The sequence below is a fragment of the Anopheles bellator genome, chromosome 1, assembly GCF_943735745.2.
Source record: "Anopheles bellator chromosome 1, idAnoBellAS_SP24_06.2, whole genome shotgun sequence".
NCBI classification, from domain to species: domain Eukaryota; kingdom Metazoa; phylum Arthropoda; class Insecta; order Diptera; family Culicidae; genus Anopheles; species Anopheles bellator.
The window spans coordinates 50,226,792-50,252,712 of NC_071285.1; the positions used below are offsets into that span (position 1 = coordinate 50,226,792).

The 25,921-nt window shown below is 49.3% G+C and overlaps 8 protein-coding genes across 9 annotated transcripts; 3 read left to right on the forward strand and 5 right to left on the reverse strand.

Annotated features, from left to right (window-relative positions):
• Positions 1-983: 983 nt before the first annotated feature.
• LOC131205916 (guanine nucleotide-binding protein subunit beta-1-like) lies at positions 984-4,756 on the reverse strand. Its single transcript, XM_058198223.1, has 2 exons — positions 3,627-4,756; positions 984-3,462 (listed from the first exon to the last, which is right to left on the reverse strand). Exon 2 carries the CDS (start codon positions 3,356-3,358, stop codon positions 2,336-2,338), a length of 1,023 nt encoding a protein of 340 aa, XP_058054206.1. The 5' UTR covers positions 3,359-3,462; positions 3,627-4,756; the 3' UTR covers positions 984-2,335.
• Positions 4,757-5,349: 593 nt separating this feature from the next.
• Positions 5,350-7,086, forward strand: LOC131209586 (putative serine protease F56F10.1). The gene is made up of 2 exons (XM_058202688.1): positions 5,350-6,499; positions 6,568-7,086. Exons 1-2 carry the CDS (start codon positions 5,389-5,391, stop codon positions 6,978-6,980), a joined length of 1,524 nt encoding a protein of 507 aa, XP_058058671.1. The 5' UTR covers positions 5,350-5,388; the 3' UTR covers positions 6,981-7,086.
• Positions 7,087-7,120: 34 nt separating this feature from the next.
• On the reverse strand, positions 7,121-10,008 carry LOC131215790 (cilia- and flagella-associated protein 52). Its single transcript, XM_058210187.1, has 5 exons — positions 9,945-10,008; positions 9,005-9,888; positions 8,750-8,928; positions 7,843-8,671; positions 7,121-7,543 (listed from the first exon to the last, which is right to left on the reverse strand). The coding sequence occupies exons 1-5, from the start codon at positions 10,006-10,008 to the stop codon at positions 7,121-7,123; spliced, it is 2,379 nt and encodes a 792-aa protein (XP_058066170.1).
• Positions 10,009-10,357: 349 nt separating this feature from the next.
• On the reverse strand, positions 10,358-13,152 carry LOC131210203 (NEDD8-conjugating enzyme Ubc12). Of its 2 annotated transcripts, none has more exons than XM_058203425.1 (5): positions 13,073-13,152; positions 12,599-12,880; positions 12,380-12,513; positions 12,147-12,314; positions 10,358-11,663 (listed from the first exon to the last, which is right to left on the reverse strand). In XM_058203425.1, the coding sequence occupies exons 2-5, from the start codon at positions 12,705-12,707 to the stop codon at positions 11,523-11,525; spliced, it is 552 nt and encodes a 183-aa protein (XP_058059408.1). In that variant the 5' UTR covers positions 12,708-12,880; positions 13,073-13,152; the 3' UTR covers positions 10,358-11,522. The 2 variants fall into 2 exon arrangements, with proteins under 2 accessions (XP_058059408.1, XP_058059400.1); XM_058203417.1 differs by having other exon boundaries at positions 12,988-13,105.
• A 388-nt stretch (positions 13,153-13,540) lies between these two features.
• Positions 13,541-18,968, forward strand: LOC131214918 (uncharacterized). The gene is made up of 8 exons (XM_058209261.1): positions 13,541-13,642; positions 13,731-16,516; positions 16,586-16,796; positions 16,884-16,951; positions 17,024-17,680; positions 17,758-18,227; positions 18,295-18,614; positions 18,700-18,968. The coding sequence occupies exons 1-8, from the start codon at positions 13,541-13,543 to the stop codon at positions 18,931-18,933; spliced, it is 4,848 nt and encodes a 1,615-aa protein (XP_058065244.1). The 3' UTR covers positions 18,934-18,968.
• Positions 18,969-19,120: 152 nt separating this feature from the next.
• On the reverse strand, positions 19,121-21,063 carry LOC131215099 (DEAD box protein 52 homolog). Its single transcript, XM_058209477.1, has 4 exons — positions 20,979-21,063; positions 20,151-20,911; positions 19,444-20,088; positions 19,121-19,379 (listed from the first exon to the last, which is right to left on the reverse strand). Exons 1-4 carry the CDS (start codon positions 21,057-21,059, stop codon positions 19,139-19,141), a joined length of 1,728 nt encoding a protein of 575 aa, XP_058065460.1. The 5' UTR covers positions 21,060-21,063; the 3' UTR covers positions 19,121-19,138.
• A 157-nt stretch (positions 21,064-21,220) lies between these two features.
• Positions 21,221-22,678, forward strand: LOC131206372 (elongator complex protein 5). The gene is made up of 3 exons (XM_058198903.1): positions 21,221-21,377; positions 21,440-22,004; positions 22,070-22,678. The coding sequence occupies exons 1-3, from the start codon at positions 21,287-21,289 to the stop codon at positions 22,164-22,166; spliced, it is 753 nt and encodes a 250-aa protein (XP_058054886.1). The 5' UTR covers positions 21,221-21,286; the 3' UTR covers positions 22,167-22,678.
• LOC131206371 (xylosyltransferase oxt) lies at positions 22,260-25,864 on the reverse strand. Its single transcript, XM_058198902.1, has 4 exons — positions 25,208-25,864; positions 25,002-25,144; positions 24,759-24,919; positions 22,260-24,689 (listed from the first exon to the last, which is right to left on the reverse strand). The coding sequence occupies exons 1-4, from the start codon at positions 25,810-25,812 to the stop codon at positions 22,815-22,817; spliced, it is 2,784 nt and encodes a 927-aa protein (XP_058054885.1). The 5' UTR covers positions 25,813-25,864; the 3' UTR covers positions 22,260-22,814.
• Between the last annotated feature and the right edge of the window lie 57 nt (positions 25,865-25,921).

A 25,921-nucleotide genomic window follows, 5' to 3' on the forward strand; every position in this document is an offset into this window, starting at 1 on the left:
AGTCCAGTTCATCCGAAACCCCACTTCTACCATTGACTCCAGACAGCCCTTCGCCGATTTACTTCGACACAACTGGGGTTAATCCTTCAATAAACAGTATTACCCTTTAGCTGCCGAATGGTTGTAGGAACTGAAATGAGTATTCTCAATATACGTCACGTTGCCTGCTGTATTGCAGCCCGGGAGATGGAGCATGAACGCCACGGACGATGAATCCGGCTGGCGAGAAAATGAACTAGTCGGGCGTGCCGGATGCTAGTGAAAATTTATGGCCACAAGAAAAGCGAATCTTTTTCCCACTCCGTGCCACATACCACGGCGCTGTTTGACTAAAACAGCTGGTGAGATAGCTTAATGGCACTCGTGACCGCTGCTTTTCGAAAACCAAAAAACCATTCAACTTACAATACCGGGCATGTCCACACACATGTACGCACAGAGACACACGGGAGCACCTATGAAGGTGGCAAAGCTGGAAAGGAAAACTGTCCTCGAAGCTCCGATATCAAGGTCCACCACCATCGCAACCGATTGCCACAAACGAACCCCAAAATCGGCTTGCACACAGCAAACTACACCCACCCGTACACCGTGCCGCCGCGGGGTTCACTTTCATCCACAATTCCGACTACTGAATGCACATTATACGGTGGAAAATTTCAATTTTCTCGTCCGCGATATCGTTGCTGCGACTTTTCCGTGACTCATTAAAAAAACGAAACACTCCCAGAGCGGCTGGGTGCATCGGTGTGTGCGCAAGGATTGGGTCCGTCTCACGAAGATCTCTCACGCCAGCGAGCGGAGCGCGACCAACCGGGATGACGACAGTTTTCCTGCTCACGAGTGCGGCACTCACAGTGACACTGGAGCCGAAACGCACGGCGTGTGTTTCGCCCATTGACCGAAAAGCGCGTACTTACCGGAACCACTTTCAAATATTCAAACGGGCGGGCTGAACTGACGGCAAACTGTCTTCTTCGATATACATAATATGAGACTTTATTCATGAATTTAAAACGAAATTTCATCTAACAACGAAATCCGCAATGGTCCATTAACAACGTTCCTACTGGCGGCTGTTTGATTTGCCTTGCTGTTCGATGCCATTTCGCCGCTTCGTGGCCCTGCCCTGTTCGTTTCAACCCACGTAATTTATTAATTAACTTGGTATGCGCTATAGCTACAATATTCCCTCGATCAATCCTATATCAGCTGGCGATGTCCTGGCTAATTGGGTACAGTATGTTTGCAGTTTTAACTTTGCCCTATTACATGTGCTGCTGCGTGCTTGTGGATGTGGTCGTGCGTGGCCACTTCATGTCCCGTTTTTTGCTCCCATCGCCGTTTAATGTAACAGGATTTAAAAGTGTATTTTTTAAATAAATGAAACGAAAATGAACTTACGGAAATGAGGTGTTTGTGCGCGATATGTCCGTGATGTTTTTCTCTGATCCTCATTGATCGTTTTACCCAATCTGCACGATGCTTTCGCCCTACAGGGGACTGCTATTTAATAGAAGGTAATGCCACGATATAAATTAGGTGTTCTTCATATCTATTCAATATATATTTAATAGACAAGCTGCGCCTCTTCGATGGTCTTTGTTTGGCCTAAAAGAATGTAAAACGTTTGCGATCTTAAGGAACGATCGTTCCTTCCTTCTAACGATTTCGGGCCGTATAGAGACTCCTAGTTATCGGAGAACAATTCTGACTGACGAAAATCAAATCGGAAATCATAAAACTTAAATGCTATCTTACGAACATGCAGAGCACATGTGCCAACTTTGCTCTTTCTAAACAGATTTCGTTTGCTTACTCACGTACGGGACAATATTTACTCAACACGCGACACTGACACAAACAGGATCGTACAAAGGAGGATTTAAAAATGAACCAAATCTGCCTGCCCCGGCTATCGGATAGTTAGAAATTGTGCGCTTTGGAAGGCATCACGGGCCTCGTAAACATCTTACCTGCCCCACATGGGCACAGTTGAGAACAGCTTAGTGTGACCGACCGTACCGTCATTTTGTGCAGTCATAATCCGAATCAGCATTGTCTCAATTGCTGCGCGAAAATCACTTGATCGTCAAATGAACTGTTTTGGTAATCAAATGACTGTGATCACTGCATGGTACAAACGTTTGTGCACGATCACGGTGGGAGTTAACGATTTTACAAAAATATATTTTAAAAAGACAATGACCGAAAATGAAACATCTTTCCCCCCTTTGGAAGGAGCTTCACCTCCATTTTGGCTCTGGTAATTATCCTTTTGCACTACTCACTGCGATTCTCGTGCAACTCATAACTCCGTCTGACTGTTACCTCACTAATTCCACACACGCAGGAATGAGTCCCAGGAACCGGTCGCCACGGCCATACCGTTCTCCGTGACGCCTAAACAGGACACCCGATTGTCGTGCCCGGCCAGGATGCCGGCCCGTTCCGCCTTCATCGTATCCCAGACGTTGCAGTTGAAGTCATCGTAGCCGGCCAGCAACAGGCGGCCCGACTTGGAGAACGCGACCGACGTGATGCCGCAGATGATGTTGTCGTGCGAGTACATCGCAAACTCCTGGTCGGCCCGGATGTCGAACAGCCGGCAGGTCGCATCGTCCGAACCTGTCGCAAATGCAAATCCGTTCGGAAAGAATGCCACCGCATTAATGTCACTCTCGTGGCCCGGGAATGTCTGCTTGCACTGGCCCTCGCGGATGTCCCACAGCTTTGCTTTCGCATCACATGCCCCGGACACGAACGTTTTCCCCTGCGGGGCCAATGACAGGGCCATCACATCACCGGTGTGCCCCTGGAAAGAGGTAGTCTGTTGACCCGTCTCGATGTCCCACAGAGCACACGACATGTCGCCCGAACTGGTCACGATTTGGTTGTCGTCCAGAAAGCGACAGCAAGACAGATAGCCAGTGTGGCCCCCGAGTTCCCGCGCAATGCGAACGTTGCCCTCGCGCGTCTTCAGGTTGTAGATCGAGCAGATGTTGTCCAGGCCGCCACACGCAACATAGTTACCGGACGGGGCGTACGCGCACGTCATCACCCAGGACGAGCGCAGCGGGATGGCGTGCACCTTGTTGGTGGTGTGCGAGTCCCACACGATCAGCTTGCCGTCCTGCGAGGCCGACACCAGGTATCGTGAGTCGCTGCCCCAGTGCATCGCATAGATCTTTGCCAGATGACCGCGCAGAGTCCGGCGAGTGCGTAGTTGAATCCGCCCAACCGCCTCCAGCTGGGCCGTGGCCTGCACCATCGATGTATCGCATACCGCCTTTCGTGCATCGCGGATCGCATTCTTCAGCGTTTCCGCCTCCGTACGCAGGGCTTCGAGTTCATTCATCGTGGCTAGTGATCGTCGAGGGTTGCTTGATGCGTTCGCTTCCAACTGGATGGCGGGAGATCGGTCAGATGACGATCGTTGCAATGCTCGCAACCCTGTGTGTGCTGCGATGGTGCAAAAAAGAGGAGAGGTGGGAAAAAGAGAGAGCAAGAAAGAAAGAAAGATGAAAGTGAAAAACAGAGAGAAAAAAACAATACAACTGCATCGCTATTGTATTCAGATGACTCTGGTGCGGCAGAGCCGTTCTCGGTCTTTCCATTGCGCTTACTCGTGTTCTCTCCGGCGCTGGTGGGGTTCAAATGCTGTTGCCGATGACGATGCTGGATGCACGCACGATCGCACGCAATGCTTGTTAGCAGACCCGCTGGAAGTTCTCCGACGATCAATTAGAGTCGGCCTGCACTCGATGTGCTTGTGTTTGTGTTTACACCGCGATCAAAGGGTAGTGGAACAGTCGCACAATCGTGTCACTATTTTCGCTGATCGCGCACCCTTCCCGAGAGCACTTGCCGCTGGGTAATGTGTTGGGGAGAGGGGCGATTCCTCACTTGTGTCCGGTCGGTGGGAGCGTATTTGATACTTCTCTATCCAGAGCGGATGCGTGATCCACGCACACACTCGCAAATGCAAGCACACAGTCGACACGCACACAAGCACGCACGCCTACACAATAGCGATTAGGCCACCGTATCACTTCATCACTATCGTCAATGTCGATTATTCGCCTTTTTCTCTTCCTTCCTTCCGTCCTGCACCACCCTTTCTTTCCGCGCTAATATGGGCCCCGCTTTGGTGGGGTCCTCTTTGGAACCGCTTTTGGTGCTGCTGTGAAGGGTGTGACGTTATCGGACACTGGAGCAAACTTTTCGTTTTCTTTTCACGATGCCATTTGGCGGATGTAGATCCTCTCGTCACACTCCCTCACACGTACCCACAAATCCACACACAGAGAGATCAAACGGACCGAAATACAACCGATACGCTGTACTTGATGACGACACACTACGGTCAACAATCGGATGAGTGATACCAACTTGAAGGAATTTCCTATTCCGTTTACACTGGAGATCGGCAGCGCGCTGCTGAGGAAAGCCGTGAGATCACGAAGGTGCAGCTCACCTCGAGTCGCACGATCACCGAGCGAGGTTAAGATGCTAGCATGTAACTATTTTTCACCTCTCACGGAATGGGACGCCTTATCGCCGATTGGTGCGAACGCCAATTATGCAGCTTTGTAACGATGGTGGCCGACTTCTACCATCAGTCACCACTTTTCATTCGCAAACAATCTTCGAATTTCCGCGACAAACGATGAACACTCGAGCGAGGGCTTCCGCTCCGCTACTTACTGGCCTGTGGGAGTGCTGCCACCGACGACTATTTGCATTTAATTGAACAATTTTCCTCCGCTCGGCGAGAACGACTCAAAAATGCCTAATGCCCAACATGCGCCGTGGGATTAGGGCTGTCATTGGAACGCCGAGGGCTGTCACTGGAACCGATGCTGTCAGTTAGGTGCTGGAAGCGGTGCAAGAAATTTTAAATCAGCCGTTAAAACATTCGTCGAAATCGAAAACAGAAGCAGTTGGTAATTTCATCTTACGCCAGAATATCGCCAATCGGATAGGAAAACGCGCCTTGTTACACAGAAAATAACTTCAAACTATTCAGAACAAGTTCCCAAAATGAATCTGAAATGCTTCTGAAATTAGTACTATTACATTTCGTATGTAACTATTGCTTTCTGTTACATTTCGCAGTGACTTTACACCAAAGGGTTTGCGGCACCTCGGGACAGGGTTCGCGAAGGATACAAAGTAGCTTACCGAGAGCACGAAGCCAACCACAAATTCAATTAGCCGCTTCTCACACAGCGTTAAACTGGAACGTTCTACACACGATAGGGGAAATTGATAATAGCTATCAGGCCGTGCCAACACGCCGCATCGTAGAAAAGGACTATCAGTTGTTCTTTGTCCGTTGGTCAGTTACAGTCGTGTTTGCCTCGTAAATTGCGCCTGAAAATCAGTATGTCACAGAGGCTGGGGTCAATTTTCTGTCCTGTCCTACTCCTAGTTTGTGTCGCGGTGTTCCTGCCAGAGACGGATGGTTTGCGTGGCTTTTGGCGTGGAAAACGGTTCCAACCCGATTCACCGAGCCGGACAGACGCGGCGTTTCTTACGGAGGCGCAACTCGAAACACCCGACCTGTGGTTTAAGCAAGTACTCGATCACAATGATCCCACCAATGCAGAAACCTGGCAGCAACGCTACTACGTGAACGATCAGTTTTTCAACGAATCCGATCCGTACGCTCCCGTATTTCTCATGATCGGCGGTGAGGGAGAAGCGACGGCCCGCTGGATGCACGAAGGAGCCTGGATTCACTACGCCGAACGGCACGGTGCCCTGTGCTTCCAGCTCGAGCACCGTTTCTACGGCAAGAGCCACCCGACGGCCGATCTATCTACCGAGAACCTTCGCTACCTCACATCGGAACAAGCGCTCGCCGATCTTGCTTACTTTATCGAGGCGATGAATGCGAGGTACCGTCTCGATTCGCACACTAACCGTTGGATCGCGTTCGGGGGCTCGTATCCGGGTTCGTTGGCCGCCTGGCTGCGGGAAAAGTACCCGTCACTGGTGCACGGTTCAATCAGCTCCAGCGGCCCGTTGCTGGCGAAGATCGACTTTGTCGAGTACTACGACACGGTGGTCAGCTCGCTGGGCAGCTACTCGATCCGCTGCGTTGAGGCGGTTCAGAGTGCTATGGAGCAGGTGGAAACACTGCTTAAGCACAGGATCGGCCAGCGGACGATAAACGAAAAGTTTGACCTATGCGATGCGATCGAAAAGTCGATCGATAATCCGCTCGATGTGGCCAGTTTGTTTGAGGCTCTCGCAAGCAATTTTGCCGGAGTGGTCCAGTACAACAAGGATAATAGTCCGCATGCGTCATTAACTATCGACGAGGTTTGCGACGTGATGGTGAACACTACCCTCGGGGCCCCGGTTAGCCGTTTGGCCCAAGTCAACCGGCTGCTGCTGGAGCAGGGCAATCAGAGTTGCTTAGATTATGTGTACGACAAGTCTGTTCGGCAGATGCAAAACACTTCCTGGGAATCACAGGTGGCCAGTGGAGGTAACGAGATTAGTTAGGCAACACTCAATAGCAACACTCAACGACCACCAACATCTTCCCTTCCCCAGCGCGCCAATGGACATATCAGACGTGTACCGAGTTTGGGTTCTACCAAACATCCGACAACTCCAGTTACGTGTTCGGGGACCGCTTCCCGGCCGAGTTCTTCGTGCGGCAGTGTAGTGATATCTACGGTGATCGCTTCAAGGCGGACTCGCTTGCCCGAGGCATCTACCGGACGAACAACAATTACGGGGCGCTAAATCCGGGAGCGACGAATGTCCTCTATGTGCATGGCTCGATCGATCCGTGGCACCGGCTGGGACTGACCGAGAGCAACGACGTTTTCACGCCGGTTATCTTCATCGACGGAACGGCCCACTGTGCCAATATGTATGAGCCGAAAGATGACGATTTTCCGCAGCTAAAACAGGCACGCCTAGAAATCGAAGCCTTTATTACGAATTTGCTTACTATTTGAGCTCATAATGTAATGTACAAACACACAATTTAATGTAATAAACATGGGAAAATTTATTGAATAAAAAAGTCTCGCCTTAAACAAGCTGCCCCTGGCGGTTGATAAAAAACATTACAAAACACAATGAATGGTGTTGCTAATTATGGTCTGTGTTCCTTCGATTCCTTTCTGGCCACCGATTGATCCCCGGACGCTAGGCGCATCTGGCTGACGGATTGCGCCACTGACCGTGTTTCACAGGATTCCTGATTGTCCGCCAGCGAGGCCGTATCAACGCATGGGTCGACCGTTGGTTGGGCTTTAGGATCGACGGCAGGGCATTCGGTAATCTGGCTGCTGGACCGCTTAAAGCGCCCGGACTCGAGCTGGCGTACGTTTTCATTGCCATTTGTTGGGCGCATGGTACGACTGCCCGTCGAAAGCGGAGTTCCGCTTTTGCGCGATGACGCCTCGCGTGACCCACCCGGAGTCGGCTGAGAAATGTTCGACGCTCTGCTGGATGGCTTCGGTTGGTCCGCGTTCGTAGTCGAGAGAATGTCATCGGGTATTTTCATGTGAAATTTCTGTGGAGCAAAACGAAGTGTGTTACGATACAGGGAAAAGATGAGCCACAAGCAAGCGAAAGAAGGCGAACATGTTACGGCATGGATTTGTTGCGTCACAAAAAAGGGAAAATTGACTGGTTATGCAACTGACTAGAACGTGTTTCCGTGTTCTGTTTTAGTAATGGCTGACCATGGTGACATGTTCAGCATTATTTGCCATAGTGCAATCATTTTTACTATCATATTTTAAAGCCGGAGATAATAAAACTTTTCGTTAGCTATACACAAAGTGGTAATTTCACGCAGTCGGTGCTTACCTCGGGAACCTTCCATACAAATATTCCACCATCGTTGGATCCAGTAACGAGAAACTTTCCATTTGGGCTGTAACGTGCGGAAGTTATCGCACTCGCGTGTCCGATACCGACAGCAACTTCGACCCCATGCTGATAGTTCCACAACCGGACGATTTGGTCCGTGCCGGCCGACACAAAATATTCGCCAATCATATTCATATCGATGGCGTTGATCGGTCCGGACTTGGAACCTTCGACTTCTCGCACCAGACTTCCATCGTACGCTTCCCAATATCCGATCAGTTTGTCCGAGCCGGCCGTTAGAATTTGCACACCGGTCGGAAAGTACTGGGCGGCGATGAATTGGGTGTGTGCAAAGATCACATGCTTGCGTGTAAGCCTCAGAAGGTCCCAGATGACGCAGGAACCGTCTCGTGAAGCGGAAACCACCTCCGTATCGTAGCTGTTGATGTGAACCGATTCGATCGGCCCATAGTGCTCCTTGAGCACACCGATCAAACTCTGCACGTAAGGATCGATCTTCCAGACCCGCACCTGCCCTTCGATTCCACCGCTTACGACAATCTTGCCGTTGCTCGTGACGGCCACCGACGAGCAGCCCTTGTTGTGTGCGTTCGGAATGGCGTAGATCAGCTTGCCGGAAAGAGGTGTGAACGCGCGGATCACACCGTCGTTCCAGGCCGAGATGATACTCTTACCATCGCGGCTAAAGACGATCGAAGAGGATGCAAAGTTCGGCACCACGATGCGCAGCAGCTCCTGCATCTTCGATGTTGACCAGATGCGAATCGATTCGTGACTTGCCGTGGCAAATACCAGCGAAAAGTTGCTGTCGAAAAAAACGGAGAATTTCAGAAGAAACATTGAAAAGGTTGGCCGTCCTCGGTAGAATAGGCACTCAACTCACTACGGAAAGGCAATGTCGTAGACTGCGTTCGTGTGGCACGTTTTCAACAGCCGCAGACTGGACGAAAAGTTTGCCAAATCAAGCGAATAGATCTCACACCCGTTGGTTCCGATGAGCAGTGTTTTTCCGTGAACAATCTGCAGCGATGTAACGACACCATCGATTTTCGTCGAATGAAGCTATTGCAAACAAAGGAAAATGGTAAGCCTTCTGGTTTTGGTACAAGAGACTCAATCTCGGCTCCTCCTAGCTTACCGATTTTAACTCGGGCCACGTTGGCCCTCGGTAATTTTTGAAATTACAGTTACGCTCCTGCACCAGATCAATCGTTCCGTCGCCGGCCCCGATTATCAGTTTCCCGTCGGGGAGAAGCAACAAATCGCGCACGCCGTAGTGGTACTTTTCGCAGTCCTTCAGAGGTGGCTTTCGGGCGTTATGCTTTCCGAAGCAACCGAGCAGTACTGGCATCTTGTCCTGTGACGGCACACTCGGGTTCGGGTTGCAGTTCAGATTAATCTTCACAATGTCACCACTCATCGTGCCGACATACAGTGTGTCATCGTTCGGTGATATGCGCATTCCGGTAAACTCTCGGCGCAGCTTACCAACCGCCACATCCTGCACCGTCAGCCTTTTGCGCTCGCGGTCAATGTTCCAGACGCGCAAGTTTTGGTCCCCACCCGAGACGAACGTTGTGAAGCGTTTGTTGAGACTGCATACCTTCGTTGCATCGCCTGTCGTCTCCTTGGTAGCAATCGTTCCACAAATGGCCGTCCGCTGTTCAATGTCCCACACAATGATCGATCCACAGTCCTTGCCACCTAGACTGACGAGGAACTGATCGTTCGAGGAGAAGCACAGTGACTGCACGCGGACACGGTGCAGCTCGTAGCGTGAGATTTCCTTTCGTGTGGCCCAGTCCCACACGATCACGTACGCCCGGAAGCCCATGTGGTTCGATTGACCGGACGCCACCATTCGGCCACTGGTGGAGATGTCCAGTGTGGAGATCGTGTTCGTGTGACCGCGCAAAAACGTCTGCTTGTTGGTTTCAAGCTCGTAGATGGAAATTTCGTTCCCAAGCGGAAACACCAGGTGCCGCTGGTCGGGATGAACGCGAAGACCGCACACGACATGACCTACGGACGAGACGTTAGGTTAGTACCGGTGCAGGCGTAAGATTTTGCGTCAATACCGTCAAAGCCGATGATGGCGGATGGTTCAAGGCTGATCACCTCCGTCGGTTGCTCGGTGGACATGCTAAAGAAAAATATGTTTCTCGCTGTTTTCGAACTCCGTCGGGCACCGTCTTCGAATGCAAATGCAGCCAAGCCAACTGCGATACCCGAATACGGTTGTTGTGAAGCCAGCTTACATAGTTACCATCTGCACGGTTACCAGTGCCACAACCGGTTGGCCTAGCAACGCGGTAGGCCATAGGTAACAACCGGTAGGCGCATAGGGAAATGCGCAGCTCGCGAGGTGTGCAACAGGTTTTGTTCAGAGCGAATGTACGAATCCAAACTACTTCTTTCGTTTTTGAAATATAATTCACCAAAGAATGCTACGTGAGGCCACCCAAGAATGCGGCAAGAATTCAGTTCGAAAGCATCACACGAATAGACCTATTAAGCCGTGTGTGCACATGGCAAAGATTTTGCGAGTTGTTTCAACAATACTAATCTAAAAACTGTGAATAACGAAATGATCATTTTAACAAAGTTGCAAAATTAACGCTACTTGCTGGGAGTAAGCATACGAAAGGCTGCATGAAATAATCCTGTTATAATCGTTTATTGTTAGTCTATGATCTGATCATGCCATTTTCTTTTGTTCTTCGTCTGTATTCTTCCTTGTCCTGGAGTATGCAGGGCGATTGCCGTCCCATCATTGTATCTATTGTATGGCGCTTGGAGGCTTTGTTCTACAATCAATAGGTGAAGCAGCCGAACGTTGATCAAATGGGGAGCAGAGAGAGTTTGGAGTTAAGTGTTTGGTGCACAACGGGTTTTTACTACAAACGTATAGGTACACACGTACACCACACATTAGGAGTAGTATTTAAGTTTTTTTCTTTCTAAACATGTGTGTATTTGTTATTGTTGGCTTAATTGGGTTCAATTACATTCTTCTCATCAAACGTCGAGCCACCAATCTTCTACTTTTTCTGAGGCATTTTACGCCATACCTTTTGCCATCTCTAGCCGCTTAGCGCAGTATTGAAAATTCTAGAAATTGTGCCTTTATAAATAAACTGGACGTAGATGTGTAAAGCCCCAGCCGGGTGTGTGCCGCCCGGAGTTCCTGCCTTGCGAACCATCATAAATATAGCTTCTCGACCAGTACTGTACAGTAACCACAAGATTCTAGCGTTGAGTCAGTGGCTTTCTGCTCTCTTTCTTTGCATTTGTCTCTATTTAAATTGTTTGAACCTCCATGGACACTTCGTTTGAGCTGCTTCATGTTTTTCACTATCTAGCGTTTTTCTGCTTTGTGTTGCATTTCGCCTGTGGATTTTGAATGTGTTCCTTTTGTATTGAAAGTTCCATTCCGACCGTTGGCCGATTGCAACCTAGTTGTCTAAAGCCACTTATGACCACCAGTCGCAACCAGGCGCAAAAAGGGCAATCATTATTCGCTCAACTGTCGGTCTCTGAATGGGCCCTGGTAGATGTGTAATTCAGTTATAATTAAAATCTATGTAGTATCGCCCACCGATCGTAAGGATAATTAAATAAACGCAACATTTAAGAGTTAATTTTGAATTTATATATCACTTGAGGCAGCGCTCGAAATAAGTTTCGCCAATGTAGCTACCACGCATGGCTTTGTAAACGTTGTGCTCAAATAGACGTCGGTTCGTTTGCAGGACCTCAGCTGCTTCCCGATTCAGTGGGTCCTCCGGATTTGGTTCCTAAAAAACCATTACAATGGATGTGTTAAAACAGTTCAGAAAATAGATCCCAAGAACTTCATATGATAATAGCATATTTTGGTATCCTCCCGAAATAGTATTTTTTTCGTGGGAAGCCAATAAATAACAAAACAACAGACCATTGTTAAACGTGTTAAAAATTAATTAAATTGATAAAATTATAAAGCTTAAAATATAAGTTCGTTTCGGTATTGCATCAACTTGAATGTAAAAGTTTAAGATGGTGAAAATACTGCGCTGAACTACGCTACTAAAGGATTTAAAAAAAGCTTTTCGTTTGAAACAAAGCCTAAGGGCTTTTGAACCAATGTGAAAATACAAATTCGTTAATTCGAATAGTTTTCTAAAATTCAAACCGGGAGCTTAGTGTTTTACGAAAATCTGGGATCTGTCAGAAACATCTATGCCAAAACCATAATGTGATAAGATAAAAACCGACGTATGCCACGTCCATCCACTTACCAGGAACAAGTACTGCAATCCGTATACGATCGAGTTAATCGTTAATACCGGTTTCCAGTCCTCACGCAGAATGTTCAAACACACGTTACCCTCAAGATCTATGTTCGGATGGTAAACCTGCGTTTCACATTTAACCTTCGGTGGTTCGTGGGGATAATTTGGCCCAACCTACAAGAGAGAGAGGCAAGCAGAGTTTGTATCCAAAGCAGCAGGGCCAAGCATTCTCACAGTACCTTGAAATTGAACACGAAGCGACCGCCTTTATAGAAACCCTCGTCAGGACAGATGATGAGCTTGAAGTTGAGCAGATCGTCCGGATCCGGAAACTCAGTGGCGCAGGTTTTCGGCAAGTTCAGCTCGTTGATATCTGTCAAGGTGGTGGACCAGTAGAAATTATTTGCCACCCCTGAAGGTTGAACGTGTCTTTCAAGTCAGCCGTTCTGTGACCTTACCCTTCGTAATTCGCAGCTGGGCGGCGGTGAAAGTTTTCTTCTGTCCTCCGGACTTTGGCGTCGCTTCACCATCTTTTTTTTGTTGCTTTAGCGAGAATAGTTTAATCATTGCAAACGCCTATCGATGGTGACTGCCCAGGGCGTAAGCGAGTTCCGGTTCCGGCTGTTGGCACAAACCCCAAATATGCAATCCCGTCTCCAATTTTCCGACCTTTCTTTTCGATTGCTGCACTTCTGGGTCGTAACAGAGGTTTCGTCGGACAATAAAAACACTGGGCAAAGCTAGGGAACAACGAGGAAGGGCGATTAGCGAACGTACGCGTACGATCGTGGTGTGTGGCTGGGATTAGGAAAACAATCGCCCAGCGTTGACACGATGCGATAAATACCCGAAGGTCGCCAGTGTTTACGAATCCGCTTCGGTATGCAGATTTTGTTTGGCCGTATTGATGCTTCTATTGTTTTTTCACTCACCAAAAATGGGGTTTCAATATTTTTCGATTTCCTCTGCTCCGTTTCTAGTGTTTGTAGCTGTCAGTTCGCTTGTGGCAGTGTTGCCAATAGAAACGTACAACAGCTGGCTGCGTGCACAGCTTTTGCTTGCAAATCAACAACGGCTTGCTGTGAGTTTGTGTGAACCAAAGGAAGAAAATAAGCTAATCGGTTGATTATTTTGAAACAGGATAAGTTGGACTCATTTATTTAAAAATTATTTAATTTTCTTACGCTCCGTTGTGCTGTAAACATGAAATTTTCTCTATACACAGCTTTGTGCATCTTCTCTCTCGCTCGCGATGATCGAATGATTGAAAGTGTTTTGTTTTGGTTCGTTCCCGCCAAACTCTTGGCCTGACGTGAAAATTTGCGGCACATTTTGGCAAAAGTTACGAGCTGTTGAGATGTGATCGATCGATCGAAAGTGAAGACTCCTGCACCAGCACAATGGACGATCCGGTATTTCGTAAAAATTATCAAAAGAGTAAATACCGCCTGAAACAGTGGGAGAAGGAGTTTAAGAACAAGCACGGACGCATACCGTCGAAGGTAAGATCCTCGAAGACGAAACGTTTTAAGGAAGAAACGGTTCTTATCCGTGGGGCCTCGGCGTGGCCGGATGCTGGGTTTATTGTAGTTGGACATTCGCGAGTCACCCGTCGAGATACGAAATTCGTACAAGACATACTACCGCCTGAAGACGTCGCTCCTCGAGAACACGTTGCTGGATGCTTTGGACGAGGATGATGATTTTGATGGATCTTTAATGTCACAAGAATCAAGTTTCTCCCAAGAGGTCACTGACGGTACGCAATCATCGATTGCGAGTGGAACAATTCGAAACGATAGTGCATTATCTGGACGGACGTCGTCGTTGAACAGTTTGCTGACCGAACCGATCGGACCGCAGGCAGTGCCCAACCGCCAAATCCCCGGCTTTGAGGCAGAGAAGGAAATCGAGCAGAATCAAAACGCGTGGCGCAATGAACGAAGTCGCCAGAAACCGGCCCTTAGTGCGGTCAGTGAAGGAACGCCAGAGCCTTCGAATTCGAAACCAGTGGCCATCAACGTTTCCAAACTGATGGCTTCCCCGTCAATGATGCTTCCGAAACGTAATCCTCGTAAGCTGATGTCACGCAATTCGTTTAGTGGCATCTCGGCAGCGGATGGTTCGGGTGGGAACGATTCCAAAATGCTGCTTCCTGATTTGGAGACGCTGCTAAATGCTAAGTCGAAAGAATTAGACAGTGGCACGAAAGTGGGTGAGACGCTACCGGCACTGCCATCGGGTCCTGTCACGCAAGAGCCGATCAATCAACTCGACCAACGGTGGTTAGATCGGCTATCTCCGGAAGGAATGAGGAGTAAGGCAACTACCGTTCCGTCCGCCGCTGGCCAAAGCTCGCAACCGTCTACCGCCAACTACGGACTCAGGAATGTTAATCTTGCTGCCATTGCTTCGTCAGGAAGCTTTGGCATGTCGTCGCTAAGCATGTCCAGCCAAACGAACGTTCCAGAGGGTAAGGTAACTGTTCAGGCTACCGTTTATGATCGTGGTGTCATTCAATCCGATTCGGACGATGTGGTGGAGAACTCGGACGAGGAATGTAAGAAAACATCTCCAGGAATGCTGCACGTGGCGAAGAAGAGAAAAATCTTTACCGCTATTAATCACAGTCCTCAGTTGGCGGAACCGAAAGATGATAGCAAAGCGATCGTGCCATCCAGGGATGGTAGATTACCAACGGCTCAATTAGATGTGGAAAACAAAGATCCTTTGGTAGATGAAACGCAAGAGCCGAAGAAGCGAAAAAGCAAAGCACTTCCGAAATCAAAGAAAGTAAACGGTAGGAAGGCCATTGGAAACCCGCAACCAACCCGGGCGCGATCGGTTCGAACAACACGTCGAGTTGCGAGCTACAAAGAACCGGCACTGGATACGATTGGTTCTGGTGATTTCTCTAGCGACGATGACGATAAAGATCCTGATTATGAGCGGTCGAACACAGCCAATGACCAATCGGCACAGTGGGACGATCACGCTTCAGAGATACTGGCCGAAGATCACGTACAAGCCGAAAAACCCGCGCGTCGATCACGTAGCACAACGCGATCGGCAACGGTACCCAAAGCTCCCAGAACGCGACGATCCGGAGGAGCGAAGAAAAGTTCGCCAATATCGCCCAGGCTTAGTCCAGGATCATCGAACGCGGGCGCAAAGGCCAAAGGGCGATCAACTAAGAAAAAGGTAATAACAGCGAGAAAATCGAAGCCGCCACCAACGCCAGAAACCGACGAACCAGAAGAATACGTTCCGGAATATGGACTGGATCGTATTAAAAGTGTCCCTCGAGTGGACATCCGTGAGCTAGTGAACGATTCCCGACTGGCGGACAGTTTCATCCAGGGTGTGTCTGTCCAAGCGGAGAGAAGTACTTCCAGATCGGGCCCTGCAGTCAGTAGCAAGGAGGCAGCTCTACGCAAAAAGATGGCCGCCGGAAAATTGAACGAAAATTTTGTCCGGGTCGATCTGCGCAAGAAGGTATTTGTGAAGGGAAAGAAAACGATCAACTACAGCCGCTACAAAAAGTCACTGTGGAAGGCAAAGAAGGTGGCGGCCCTATCGGGGCCGAACATGGATATGGGTGGGTGTGATGGCGGCGTACTGACGTGTTTTCAGTGTGGTGGTACGGGACATATGGCGCGAGAGTGTCGGAATGTACGGGAAGATAAACTGTTACCGCTCGGGGTGGACGTTGAAGAAGAGTCCGCCTTTCCGACACTTGAAGAGGCGGAAGCGATGGCAAATGCAAAGACCGCCTTAGTTCACTCGAACCGCTTGGAAAAACTGCCCCCGGTGGCCAATCCGACCTGGAAACAACCAGAAAGGGCGGAAGAGTGTGATCAAGAAACGGAAAGGAAAAATGAAGATCGCACGAATAGTCTTGAACGAGAAGAGAAGGTGCCAATGAATCCACCAACAAGCGAAAAGCCCAGCAAACAGGCGGCATACATTGGCCATGTGATTCCGGAAGACTTCCTTAAAAAAACTGGCATTTTGGATGCGACCGTGGCTGGTGCCAAAGGTAAGATTGACCCACTTTACAGCCAGGAGCCGAACGGTGCGCTTCCAGCTACACCTCCGGAAGTGTTCGAGGCGTTGCATCAGTTCGGTCACCAAACGTTCCGGCATGGTCAGGAACGAGCGGTAATGCGTGTGCTGTGCGGAATGTCAACGCTGGTCACGCTTAGCACGGGTGCAGGTAAGTCCCTCTGCTATCAGCTGCCGGCGTATCTGTACCGACAGCGACGGAACTGCATCACGCTTGTGATATCACCGCTCGTGTCACTGATGGAAGATCAGGTACACGGAGTGCCCGACTTTCTGAATGCTCAATGTTTGCACAAAAATCAAACACCAAAGTAAGTGTTTCACCACGAAGCACTTCAAGTTCTTAAAAGTTACAAGCTAACTGCCATTTATTCGTGCAGAGTGCGCGATGGAGTGATGGCTGCGATTGTGGCGGGTGAAGTAGATGTGCTGTTGGTCTCCCCGGAAGCTGTGGTGGCAGGTGAAAAGGCAACCGGTTTCGGATCGTTGCTTCGTCAGTTGCCACCGATCGCTTTCGCGTGCATCGATGAGGCACATTGCGTTTCGCAGTGGAGTCACAACTTCCGTCCAAGTTATTTGATGATCTGTAAGGTACGAAAAACGCACTTCGATCGGGTAGATCATTTGAGGGAACTAGTTAAATGATGCGAGATCCAATTGTTCGTTTTTTATTGACAGGTCCTGAAGGAAAAGCTGGGAGTGAAGACGATTCTCGGACTGACCGCAACTGCCACTGTACAAACACGGTTAGTTCTGGAAACGAGTGCTATATTACTTTAAGTTGTACGTTGCTGATTTGTTCGGATTTTATTTATCAGTCAAAGCATCGTGTCGCATCTCTCCATCCCGGACGGAGTTAGCGGCATCATCAGCGATATTCCACTGCCAAACAATTTACTGCTAACGATTTCGCGGGACGAAAATCGTGATACGGCTCTGGTTGAGTTATTGCACTCTGAACGGTTTAGTTCGCTTGAATCGATCATCGTATATTGTACACGACGTGACGACTGTGAACGTATCGCTAGCTTCATTCGCACTTGCTTCCAAGATGCAGCAAGAGCGCGAGCGGAAAAAGCGAGCAACAAACGACCACGGTTAAATTATGTGGCTGAACCGTACCACGCGGGAATGCCGGCATCGCGACGTCGTACGATTCAGAATGCCTTCATGAGAGGTGACTTGCGCATTGTCGTTGCGACGATCGCGTTCGGCATGGGCATCAACAAGGCGGACATCCGCGCGATCGTGCACTACAACATGCCGAAAAACTTCGAAAGCTACGTGCAGGAAGTGGGCCGAGCGGGACGTGATGGGTTGTTGGCGCACTGTCATCTGTTCTTGGACAGTCACGGTAAAGATCGGAACGAGCTCCGACGATTCATCTACGCAAACTCCATCGATCGGCACGTGGTGAGAAAGTTGCTGCAGAAAATCTTTGTCCCGTGTGCCTGTGTGAAAAATTTCAGCAATCGGTACGCGTCCCGGATGTTTGTGGACTGTCCGGTGAAGAGCGCTATCATCCTTTTCAATTGCTTTATATCGATTGCAGAGAACTGGCGGACGAGTTAAGGCATGATATTGAAGCCGCTAACGGTATGAATTGGGATGTGGCGTTCGATGAACCGGAAAACCCATCACTGCCGATCACTCGAAAGAGACTGTGCCCGGGGCACGAGATATGCTTCTCGATCGAGTCGACGATTCAGCAGCTCGACATACCGGAGGAAAATATTGCCACGTTTCTGTGCTATTTGGAGCTCCACGAGCAGCGCTACATTAACGCGCTTAGCCCGGCCTACACCATGTGCAAAGTGATGTCGTATGGCGGTGTGCGGTCACTGCGTCAGGCCGCGAAGGAATGTGCCCCGCTGGCGATGGCGTTTGCGTTGGACTTGAAGCGCGGAATTTCGCACGTTTCCTCGACGGTGCTTGAATTTCCCGTGATCGACGTTGCCGCTGCCATTGGCTGGGATAGTGGCGTGGTGAAGTATCAGTTAAAAAACCTCGAGTGGACCAACGGTGGTGAGTTAGTCCGGTGAGTCGGATTATGGAGGATGCACAGCCATCTCGTTATTGTTCTTTTCAGATAAGAGTTCAAGGAAAAGATCACACCTATCAGTGAGCTTTTACGATCTCGGATTTCGTGTTCGTGCTCCTGGCGATCTAAGTGACGAAGAATTGGATCGTGCATTGGATACATTGTACGATCGTGCCACGCGGCAGGAGCGCACACAACTTGCTCAGTTGCAGTACATTTCCGACGCACTCAATGAGGTGTGCTTCAAGACCATTCACCCCGTCAAAGCTGCCGATTGTCCAACGGGTCCATCGGAAAAGTTGAAAGCAATCATCCGGGAATACTTTGTCACGGATATTAGCAAGAAGGATATCGAAATCGTTCCTGAGGTATTGTCCATTCATTACAGTGTTTTCGTCTTGTAACTTTTAACGCTTGCCTTTTGTTGGTCCCTTCTTCGAACTATTTCCGTAGCCCGATGACACAACGGACGCCCAGTTGGTGGTGGACATTCGCACGATGATATGCCGCTACCCGGAGAACAATTTCACCGGCCGAGCGATTGCCAGAATTTTCCACGGTGTGCAGAGCCCAAACTATTCCGCTCTTACATGGTCGAGATCGAACTTTTGGCGCGTGTACACGAAAACTGACTTCAACCGTATCGTGCGCCTTGCGAATGCCGAAATTGTGCGTATGAAGACGTAATAGTACCATTTTTTGTTTGTTTTGCTCTGCGAGAGCGCCCCTATTACAAATATTAAAAGTTGAAGTTAAAATAAAGAAAAAATATCAGCATTGCAGTCAGATGAAAATCAGAAGATGCAACTAAATTCAGACAAGAAACGAATATTTATTTCACGAAACGTTTGTTAAGTTAAACCGAAAACTCCCGCGGACGAACCGGATCAAGTTAATTGCTGGTACTACTTATACCTTTCTCACCTTCGGAGCGACGCATTTTCTCTTTACTTTTCGCGACGAACTTTTTCTTTCGCTGCAATTGCTGCAGCTCAAATGATGGCAGTGTTCGAATAATGGCGCGTTTCGGTGCTTTGAAAGCCAACTTTTCCCGGTCGCGCTTCGGTCCATTTCTGAGTTGCAACATGTAGTCTGGAACTTCGCCACCTGCTGTTTTTACCAACTGAGCGATACTGGAAAAGCAAAATACATGCAATCATTTGAATAACGAAACACGAAATAACGGATATCGCTCACCTTTTCAAGTTTGCAGTGTCTTCCTTGGTGAAGAATGTAACGGCTTTCCCGGTCCGCCCCGCACGTCCTGTGCGACCAATCCTGTGCACGTAAGAGATGGTCGATGGAGGAAAATCGTAGTTCACCACCAAATTTACCCCCTTAAAGTCGATGCCACGGCTCATCAGCTCGGTACATATGAGGATCCAGATTTTACCCTCTCGAAACGCCCGTACAACGTTGTCCCGTTCCCGCTGAGACCGGTCCGAGTGTATGACATCCACGTTTAATCCGTCGTAGATTAGCTCGGTGAACAGTTGCTGCGCTCGATCCTTACTCTGAACGAAAACCAGGACCGGTGGGTTGAGGCCCTGGGCTACCAGTTCGCGAAAGGCGAGCAGCTTGCCTCCTTCGCTGCCGGTGAACAGAAGCTTCTGATCAACTAACTCAACCGCACTGTTGGTCAGTCCAATGCAAAATCGGATACGCCTCGGAACATTGGCAGCGACCCACTGGTCGGCCTCGCGCGTTTGGGTTGCACTGAATAGGGCAATCACTTTCGTAGGATTCACGCAAGCATTCAGCACGGTGTCCAGCTGTTCGCGGAATGAGTTTTTCGAATCCTCGAACAGCTTGTCGGCCTCGTCCACAACGACCCACTGGATGCTGCAAGGAAACCAATAATAAGCTCAGGCTCAAAGAACTGAAAGTGGGGATGTATGGCTTACTTGCTCAGATCGATTTGTGGTGGATTTTGGGACAGTAAATAGCAGATTCGGTTGGGAGTGGTAACGAGAATATCATACTTGCGACCACCGTCCAAGCTGTAGTCACACTTCCGTCGATCGTCCACGGTGCGGATGACGTGTGTCCGTAAGTTCATCCCATCGCCGAGGCGTAACGCTTCCCGTTGGGTTTGCAATGCCAGTTCGCGCGTTGGACAAATGATCAATGCACGGAATCCACATTTCATCGGTGCTTTCAGGTGATGCAAAATCGGAATCAGGAAGGCGGCCGTTTTACCCGATCCGGTAGGTGCGCATGCATGAAGCGACGTTTCGTGCAGTAGCACGGGTATGGCCTGCATTTGTACCGGCGTTGGCTTGTTGTTGTAGCATGCCACGATGTTGCCCACAAGCTGGTGGGATACATTGTACTTGTTGGTCAGTTCCCCGAAGGTTTCGATCATGTCTGGCACGTCGGGAGACTTTTTCCCTTTTTTGATATAAATTTTGTTAGATTTTCTCAGGGACTTCATTTTGCAGCGTCGCATTTGTTCCAGCGTTTCAGCCGATAGGACTTTTTGTTTCTTGGCCTTCGGCGGAGCAGGCTGCTCGTCACCGGATTCGGCAGATGACGCCTCACTTTTAATTTCAATCTCGGCTGGCAGAGCCGTGGAAGAAAAGTTGTTGCCATGGTGCTCCATTGGATCATTTTCCTCTTTCTTCACTTTCTCCAAGCACGCTATGGGTTGTTCGGATTTGATGAGCTAAAACAAGAAGGCAGTGCAGAACATTCGCCTTGCACGGAGTCGTTATTCGCAATTCAACACTTACTGGTGACCTTCGAGGAAAATTATTTCTACTACTAAACTTTGCACCACAAGTTAGTTTACTAAATATATCGTTGGAACCCATTATAATTATAATCCGATCGGTTTTAGCGATAGCACAGCAAACAGCACACGCGGTTCGCGTGAAGGTTTGACAGATCTCGAAAGATGAAAACAAGTTGCTAAGTTTCCAAGCTGCCACTCTAAACAAAAACAGTCTTTATTTACAAACAAACCCATTAGGAACGCACAGTTAAAATATAAACCAGGTGGTGTAGTAATTTTGCATAATTTGCCCCTTTTAGAACGAAAATGATTCGATCGGAACGTAACAGACAGAGCCGCAACATACTCAGATTTAGCAATCTAACATTGCCCCATCAAAAAGTGATTGTAGTTAACGGTGAGTGGACAGCAACCAATCGGCAAGACAATCGTGGAACTAACGATCTGTTTGCTTTGTAGACAAAATAGGTGCTGAAAGAAAAGCCGACCAAGCCATTTGCAGATGGCTCTCAGAGCAGTACGGTGAAAAGGTGGGGCAATGTGGCGTAAATCGTTTGAATGAATCCTCTCCGTTTTTGGTTATGTTGGTATCGAAACTTGAGCGCCGCTTCGAGCTGAATCTATTGTTCAAATTTATAGCCAAATGCCGCAAAGACCCGAACGTAACGCATCTGTTCGTGTGGGTTGTGGAGAGCAAGCTTCAGCATTCTTTTGCCCTGCCATACTTCGAGCACATGGCCGACACCGTGGTCACTTTCGAAGATAGCCAGCACCTATCGCTGGTGGTTAAAAAGCCCAGTGGATCTGTGACTAACAAATACTACGAAATGTACTGTCCATCGGAACGACGTCGTGATGATGAGTTTTGCGTAATGGAAGCAAAGCGTCCTCTGCAAGCGAAACAGCAACAGAGTACCGCAGAAGCGGAACCACCGATTAACCCGGCAACGCTCGGAACGTTTAAAATAGATCTGAAGGAGGGAGAGTTGCAGGCGAAAAACGCACTCACGTTGCCGTTCGAATTGTAAGCAACAGAATGCCAAAGATGGGGCTTCAGTGGCTAACGTGCTTTGTTTTTTTTTTCTTCAGCTTTAAAACAACTCCTGAAGGGGGCAAAATTCTCTACCATCCCGACGCTGCTGACGATCTCGATGAAGAAGACCCGGATGACGATTTGTTAATTTAGACCAACGACGATGACGACAAAACGGCGAAAGTAAAGAGGTTGGAGCCAACATATTTCGGTTGGATTCATTTTATTATCGTTTTGCTGCACGCGCAAACACTTTAATATGTTGATTCCTATAAAGCAATCGAGAGCTGCCTTCAAGCTTAAAATACTAACACTTCTCTGGGGCGTTCGAGTAAAAAACACACATGGTGCAATGTTTGCGAATGCTTCCGCTGGCAGATTGGAGCTGCTGAACACGTGAACATCAACAGCGAGTTCCAGTAAACTTTAGTACCTTTGTGAAAGAAGATTCAAAATCATCCAGATGGGATTGCAGCGGGTATGCCGATAAAGATCACCTTTCAAAGTAAAACATAGCCCTCTGGAAGCCTTCGATTGCGTTGTGTTTCTTTGCAACGTCCGTTTACGTCCGACTTCCGGGCAGTGCGCGCGCGAATTTTTTTTATTATTTTAACAAAAACATAATCTCGTCGTCAGAATAAGCAGGGATATGATCCTTGGCTAATGCGTGCTGCACGATGAATGGGTTCGATAAATGGGTACGACAGCGCATGAAGGAGTGGTAACAATAACAACAAAACAATGGCACTACAAATTGTATTGCTAGCCTAATCTAATTCTAAACTCCACTTCTTCCGGGTGCTACTTTGAGACCACGGATTCGACGTAGATATCACTCTTTGGATCTGCCGCTAGGCTGCTCCAGCCCGTGGCTTTACAATGCTCAAACTTTCCTCCATAATCCGAGCTTTTGCCGCCGACGGCACAGGTTTCCCGGAGCGCGAAGAATTGGGGAACCAGCCTATCCAACTCTTGTTGTTGTTCGGTCCAATCATCGTTGCTAGAATCATCATCACCCGAATGATGGTGACCGGGTGCTCGCGGCCGTTCCTTCACATCTTTGGTTCGAATACGGCTCGTTGCCAGCGACGTTCGCCGTTGGTGACCGCCGTCCATTGGTAACAACTGTCTGCGGTGTGTGTGCTGCTTCCGGGAGCCCGTTTCATTGTCCCAGTAGGTTGCTTCGGTAACCAGAAAACGGGTCACCCCTAGTAATGTTTTCCCCTGCAACAGTCTCACACTCCAAGCACCGACTTGCAGCGGTTGGCGCAGTTTGCTTCCCTTCAGAAAGTGGTTGAATGTGTGCGGCGCTCCGGCAGGGTTATCCTCGATAGTAAAATGACTCACACTCAGCACCTTTCCGAACGGATCGCTCCATTCGATTGCCAACGAATGATTAACCGCGTGCTCCTTCACGCGGTCCGTCGCATCGGGTGGTTGAGCAAACCGAAAGATAACGACTGGTTCGGAGGTACTTCCGATGACGCGCTGAAAATTACGTGAAAGTTGTTCCTTCTCGTCGTAATCTGTGCTTACATCGAGCTGTAGTAACCGACGGGCGAGAGGCGTTGTGCGGGTTACTTTCGCCGTGACGATCGGAACTGCCCACGTTTCGAACTCGAGCGAAGATCCGTCATTTCCGATTGCTTCGTGGCGGATAAGGAACCCACGGTATGTGTCACGCTCGAGGTAGTGCGTTATCTCTCGTATCCGATACGGTTCGTAGAATTGTCCCACGCTCGAACGACCATTAAGCCGGAGCAACGAATGCGCTACGTTCAGCAACGCCCCGTCAGTCGGGGTTCTGGGACTATCCTCGTGATGGTACACGTTTTGCCAGTAGGCATGCAGATTGACGTAATCCGCCGAATACGGTCCGAAGATCCACTCTTCGAGCTGTAGGACGATCGCTTGGTTGACCATCGCCTCGAATTTGCGAGCGAAAAATAACTTCTTCTGCTGGCTACCGTGCAACCGGTCCCAGTCTTCGCCCTTGAAGTTGTTCGGACTGCATCCACACCAGTCGACAATGTGCCGATACTGGCACTTACACCCCAGCTGACGCTTCCAGTTGGTCATGTGCAGATTGTTGTTGGTATACGTGTGGCAGTATCGTGAATTGCGCAGCGCAGTGTGGAAGAACGATTCCGCTGGCAGGATCGTGTACTCGAACACACGCAGCAATCCGCCCACTAGGTCGTCTCGCTCTTCGCCTCCTCGTGCCGGATCTAGACCGTGCGTGGTAACGTAGTGTGCAAAGTCTCGCGACAAACACACCCAATCACTTCCGCCATCGATCGTAATGCCAGCCGGAAGGGTGCGATCACCGATGCGCCACATTCGATTGTCGCACTCGACAAACGTCATGTCAAGACCTTGCTTCTGGATGAAACGTTGCACTTCGCGGCCATGATTGCGCACAAAGTTCTGACCTCGATTGGCAGACAAGAAGGCCGACAGTTGCTCAATGTTCTTCAACGGGAAGTCGCTTTCGCTCAGATTAAGCACAAAGTCCCACGGCCAACCGGATTCGTACAGCAGGTACTCCATCGCCGAGAGCAGCATCTGCAGGAGCGAAGCGCCACCCCAGATTGTGGAAAACCGTTTGCGCGCGATCCGTACGTTCGGGAAGCTCTGTTCCAACTTCAACAGTTCACGGTAGAGATATTCCTGGCGCTGGAAGTAAGAAACAAACAGCAATGAATATTTACCGAGGACAGCTAGGGAGGTTACCAATTTCTGTACCGCATCGATATGTATGAAATAGTAATGCCTCGGGCTGTAGAGTGCCTTCAGGAGCCGGTGCACTTGTCGAAGGGCTCGACCATTTAGTGTCAGCAGAAAAGCGATCCGCACCGAACCTTCATCACGCTTCGGTATCGTTTCTGTGCTTTGGGCGGCAAATTCTGCAATCGATAGAACCCCCTATCACACTCCTTCTATTGATTCTCCACGGTTGGCCGGTGTGGCTACATTTGCGATACTCACTTCGGATGCCGGTTTCGTAGACGTTGATGGCAAAATATCCACCGCAGGCCTGCTTCGGATCGCCGGGGCATTTGATGTTGCAGCTAGAATCGGGTAGTTTGGCCACCGCTTTCGGTACTTCGTCACCGCAGAAGCATTCGTAGCTAGAAAGGTACCGATATCATTAACGCATTCGAAGGATGCAGCTGTTTGCACTCAGCCCTTACCCATACTGAACGCCCGCGAACGGATAACCCGACTGTAGACACAGCCGAATGCACTTCTCCGGGGAGTTGTTCGACTTGAAGGTGGAATAGTACCCTGCCAGTAGCCGGAAGTCTTTCTCGTCGCGGAAACATCCCAGCGCTCGGTTCGGCGAGTGATCGCCGCGTGGACAGTAGTTTGACAACCGCCGTGGATAGAACGTTCCTTCCTGTATTTCACATGCCACCTGGACGATTCTGGCCTTGCACGATTGACTCTTTGCACGGTTGATGGCGGAAACGGTTTCCTTACGGGTCAGTTCACACGGTGGAACGAACGAAAGCTCCTCCAGCTTTAGGTGATGAGCTGCCTGACTAGCTAGTTTTGGTGTTTCCGTCCGCCTACTGAGAGAATCATCGCCCGCCGTGGACTGATTGGCGGCCGGTTCTTTTTTGGCGTACTTTTCGTACACTTTGCGGCTCACGTCACGCTCCTCCGTCGTTTCGTTGCCGGAGACGGGCAAACGCAGAAGCTTGTAGGCCAGAAAGATCTGCGCACTCACCAGGAGCAGTCCGATAAGAAAGAACACTTTGTAGCGCCAGAGCATCCGAAACAGATAGCTCCGCATTGCCGTGCCGTTGCCTGACGACGGAGGAAAACGCTACGCTCGTTACCGGTCGATCTCTACTAATCATTGATCTTTACTGAAACCGCAGGTTCACGATGCCTCGTCTCTC

Coding starts and splice junctions, on each gene's coding strand:
- LOC131205916 (XM_058198223.1), bottom strand. CDS start 3,358: ATGAATGAACTCGAAGCCCTGCGTACGGAGGCGGAAACGCTGAAGAAT.
- LOC131209586 (XM_058202688.1), top strand. CDS start 5,389: ATGTCACAGAGGCTGGGGTCAATTTTCTGTCCTGTCCTACTCCTAGTT. Junction 6,500..6,567: donor ATCACAGGTGGCCAGTGGAG/GTAACGAGATTA, acceptor TCCCTTCCCCAG/CGCGCCAATGGACATATCAG.
- LOC131215790 (XM_058210187.1), bottom strand. CDS start 10,008: ATGTCCACCGAGCAACCGACGGAGGTGATCAGCCTTGAACCATCCGCC. Junction 9,889..9,944: donor CGCCATCATCGGCTTTGACG/GTATTGACGCAA, acceptor TCTCGTCCGTAG/GTCATGTCGTGTGCGGTCTT. Junction 8,672..8,749: donor TACGACATTGCCTTTCCGTA/GTGAGTTGAGTG, acceptor TTTTTTCGACAG/CAACTTTTCGCTGGTATTTG.
- LOC131210203 (XM_058203425.1), bottom strand. CDS start 12,707: ATGATTAAACTATTCTCGCTAAAGCAACAAAAAAAAGATGGTGAAGCG. Junction 12,514..12,598: donor CCAGCTGCGAATTACGAAGG/GTAAGGTCACAG, acceptor CCACCTTGACAG/ATATCAACGAGCTGAACTTG. Junction 12,315..12,379: donor GCTTCGTGTTCAATTTCAAG/GTACTGTGAGAA, acceptor TCTCTCTTGTAG/GTTGGGCCAAATTATCCCCA.
- LOC131214918 (XM_058209261.1), top strand. CDS start 13,541: ATGGACGATCCGGTATTTCGTAAAAATTATCAAAAGAGTAAATACCGC. Junction 16,952..17,023: donor ACTGCCACTGTACAAACACG/GTTAGTTCTGGA, acceptor TTTATTTATCAG/TCAAAGCATCGTGTCGCATC. Junction 17,681..17,757: donor GTGAAAAATTTCAGCAATCG/GTACGCGTCCCG, acceptor TATCGATTGCAG/AGAACTGGCGGACGAGTTAA.
- LOC131215099 (XM_058209477.1), bottom strand. CDS start 21,059: ATGGGTTCCAACGATATATTTAGTAAACTAACTTGTGGTGCAAAGTTT. Junction 20,912..20,978: donor ATTTTCCTCGAAGGTCACCA/GTAAGTGTTGAA, acceptor TTCTTGTTTTAG/CTCATCAAATCCGAACAACC. Junction 19,380..19,443: donor GACACTGCAAACTTGAAAAG/GTGAGCGATATC, acceptor TTGCTTTTCCAG/TATCGCTCAGTTGGTAAAAA.
- LOC131206372 (XM_058198903.1), top strand. CDS start 21,287: ATGATTCGATCGGAACGTAACAGACAGAGCCGCAACATACTCAGATTT. Junction 21,378..21,439: donor AAAAGTGATTGTAGTTAACG/GTGAGTGGACAG, acceptor TTTGCTTTGTAG/ACAAAATAGGTGCTGAAAGA. Junction 22,005..22,069: donor CTCACGTTGCCGTTCGAATT/GTAAGCAACAGA, acceptor TTTTTTCTTCAG/CTTTAAAACAACTCCTGAAG.
- LOC131206371 (XM_058198902.1), bottom strand. CDS start 25,812: ATGCGGAGCTATCTGTTTCGGATGCTCTGGCGCTACAAAGTGTTCTTT. Junction 25,145..25,207: donor TTCGCGGGCGTTCAGTATGG/GTAAGGGCTGAG, acceptor GTACCTTTCTAG/CTACGAATGCTTCTGCGGTG. Junction 24,920..25,001: donor CTACGAAACCGGCATCCGAA/GTGAGTATCGCA, acceptor TATCGATTGCAG/AATTTGCCGCCCAAAGCACA.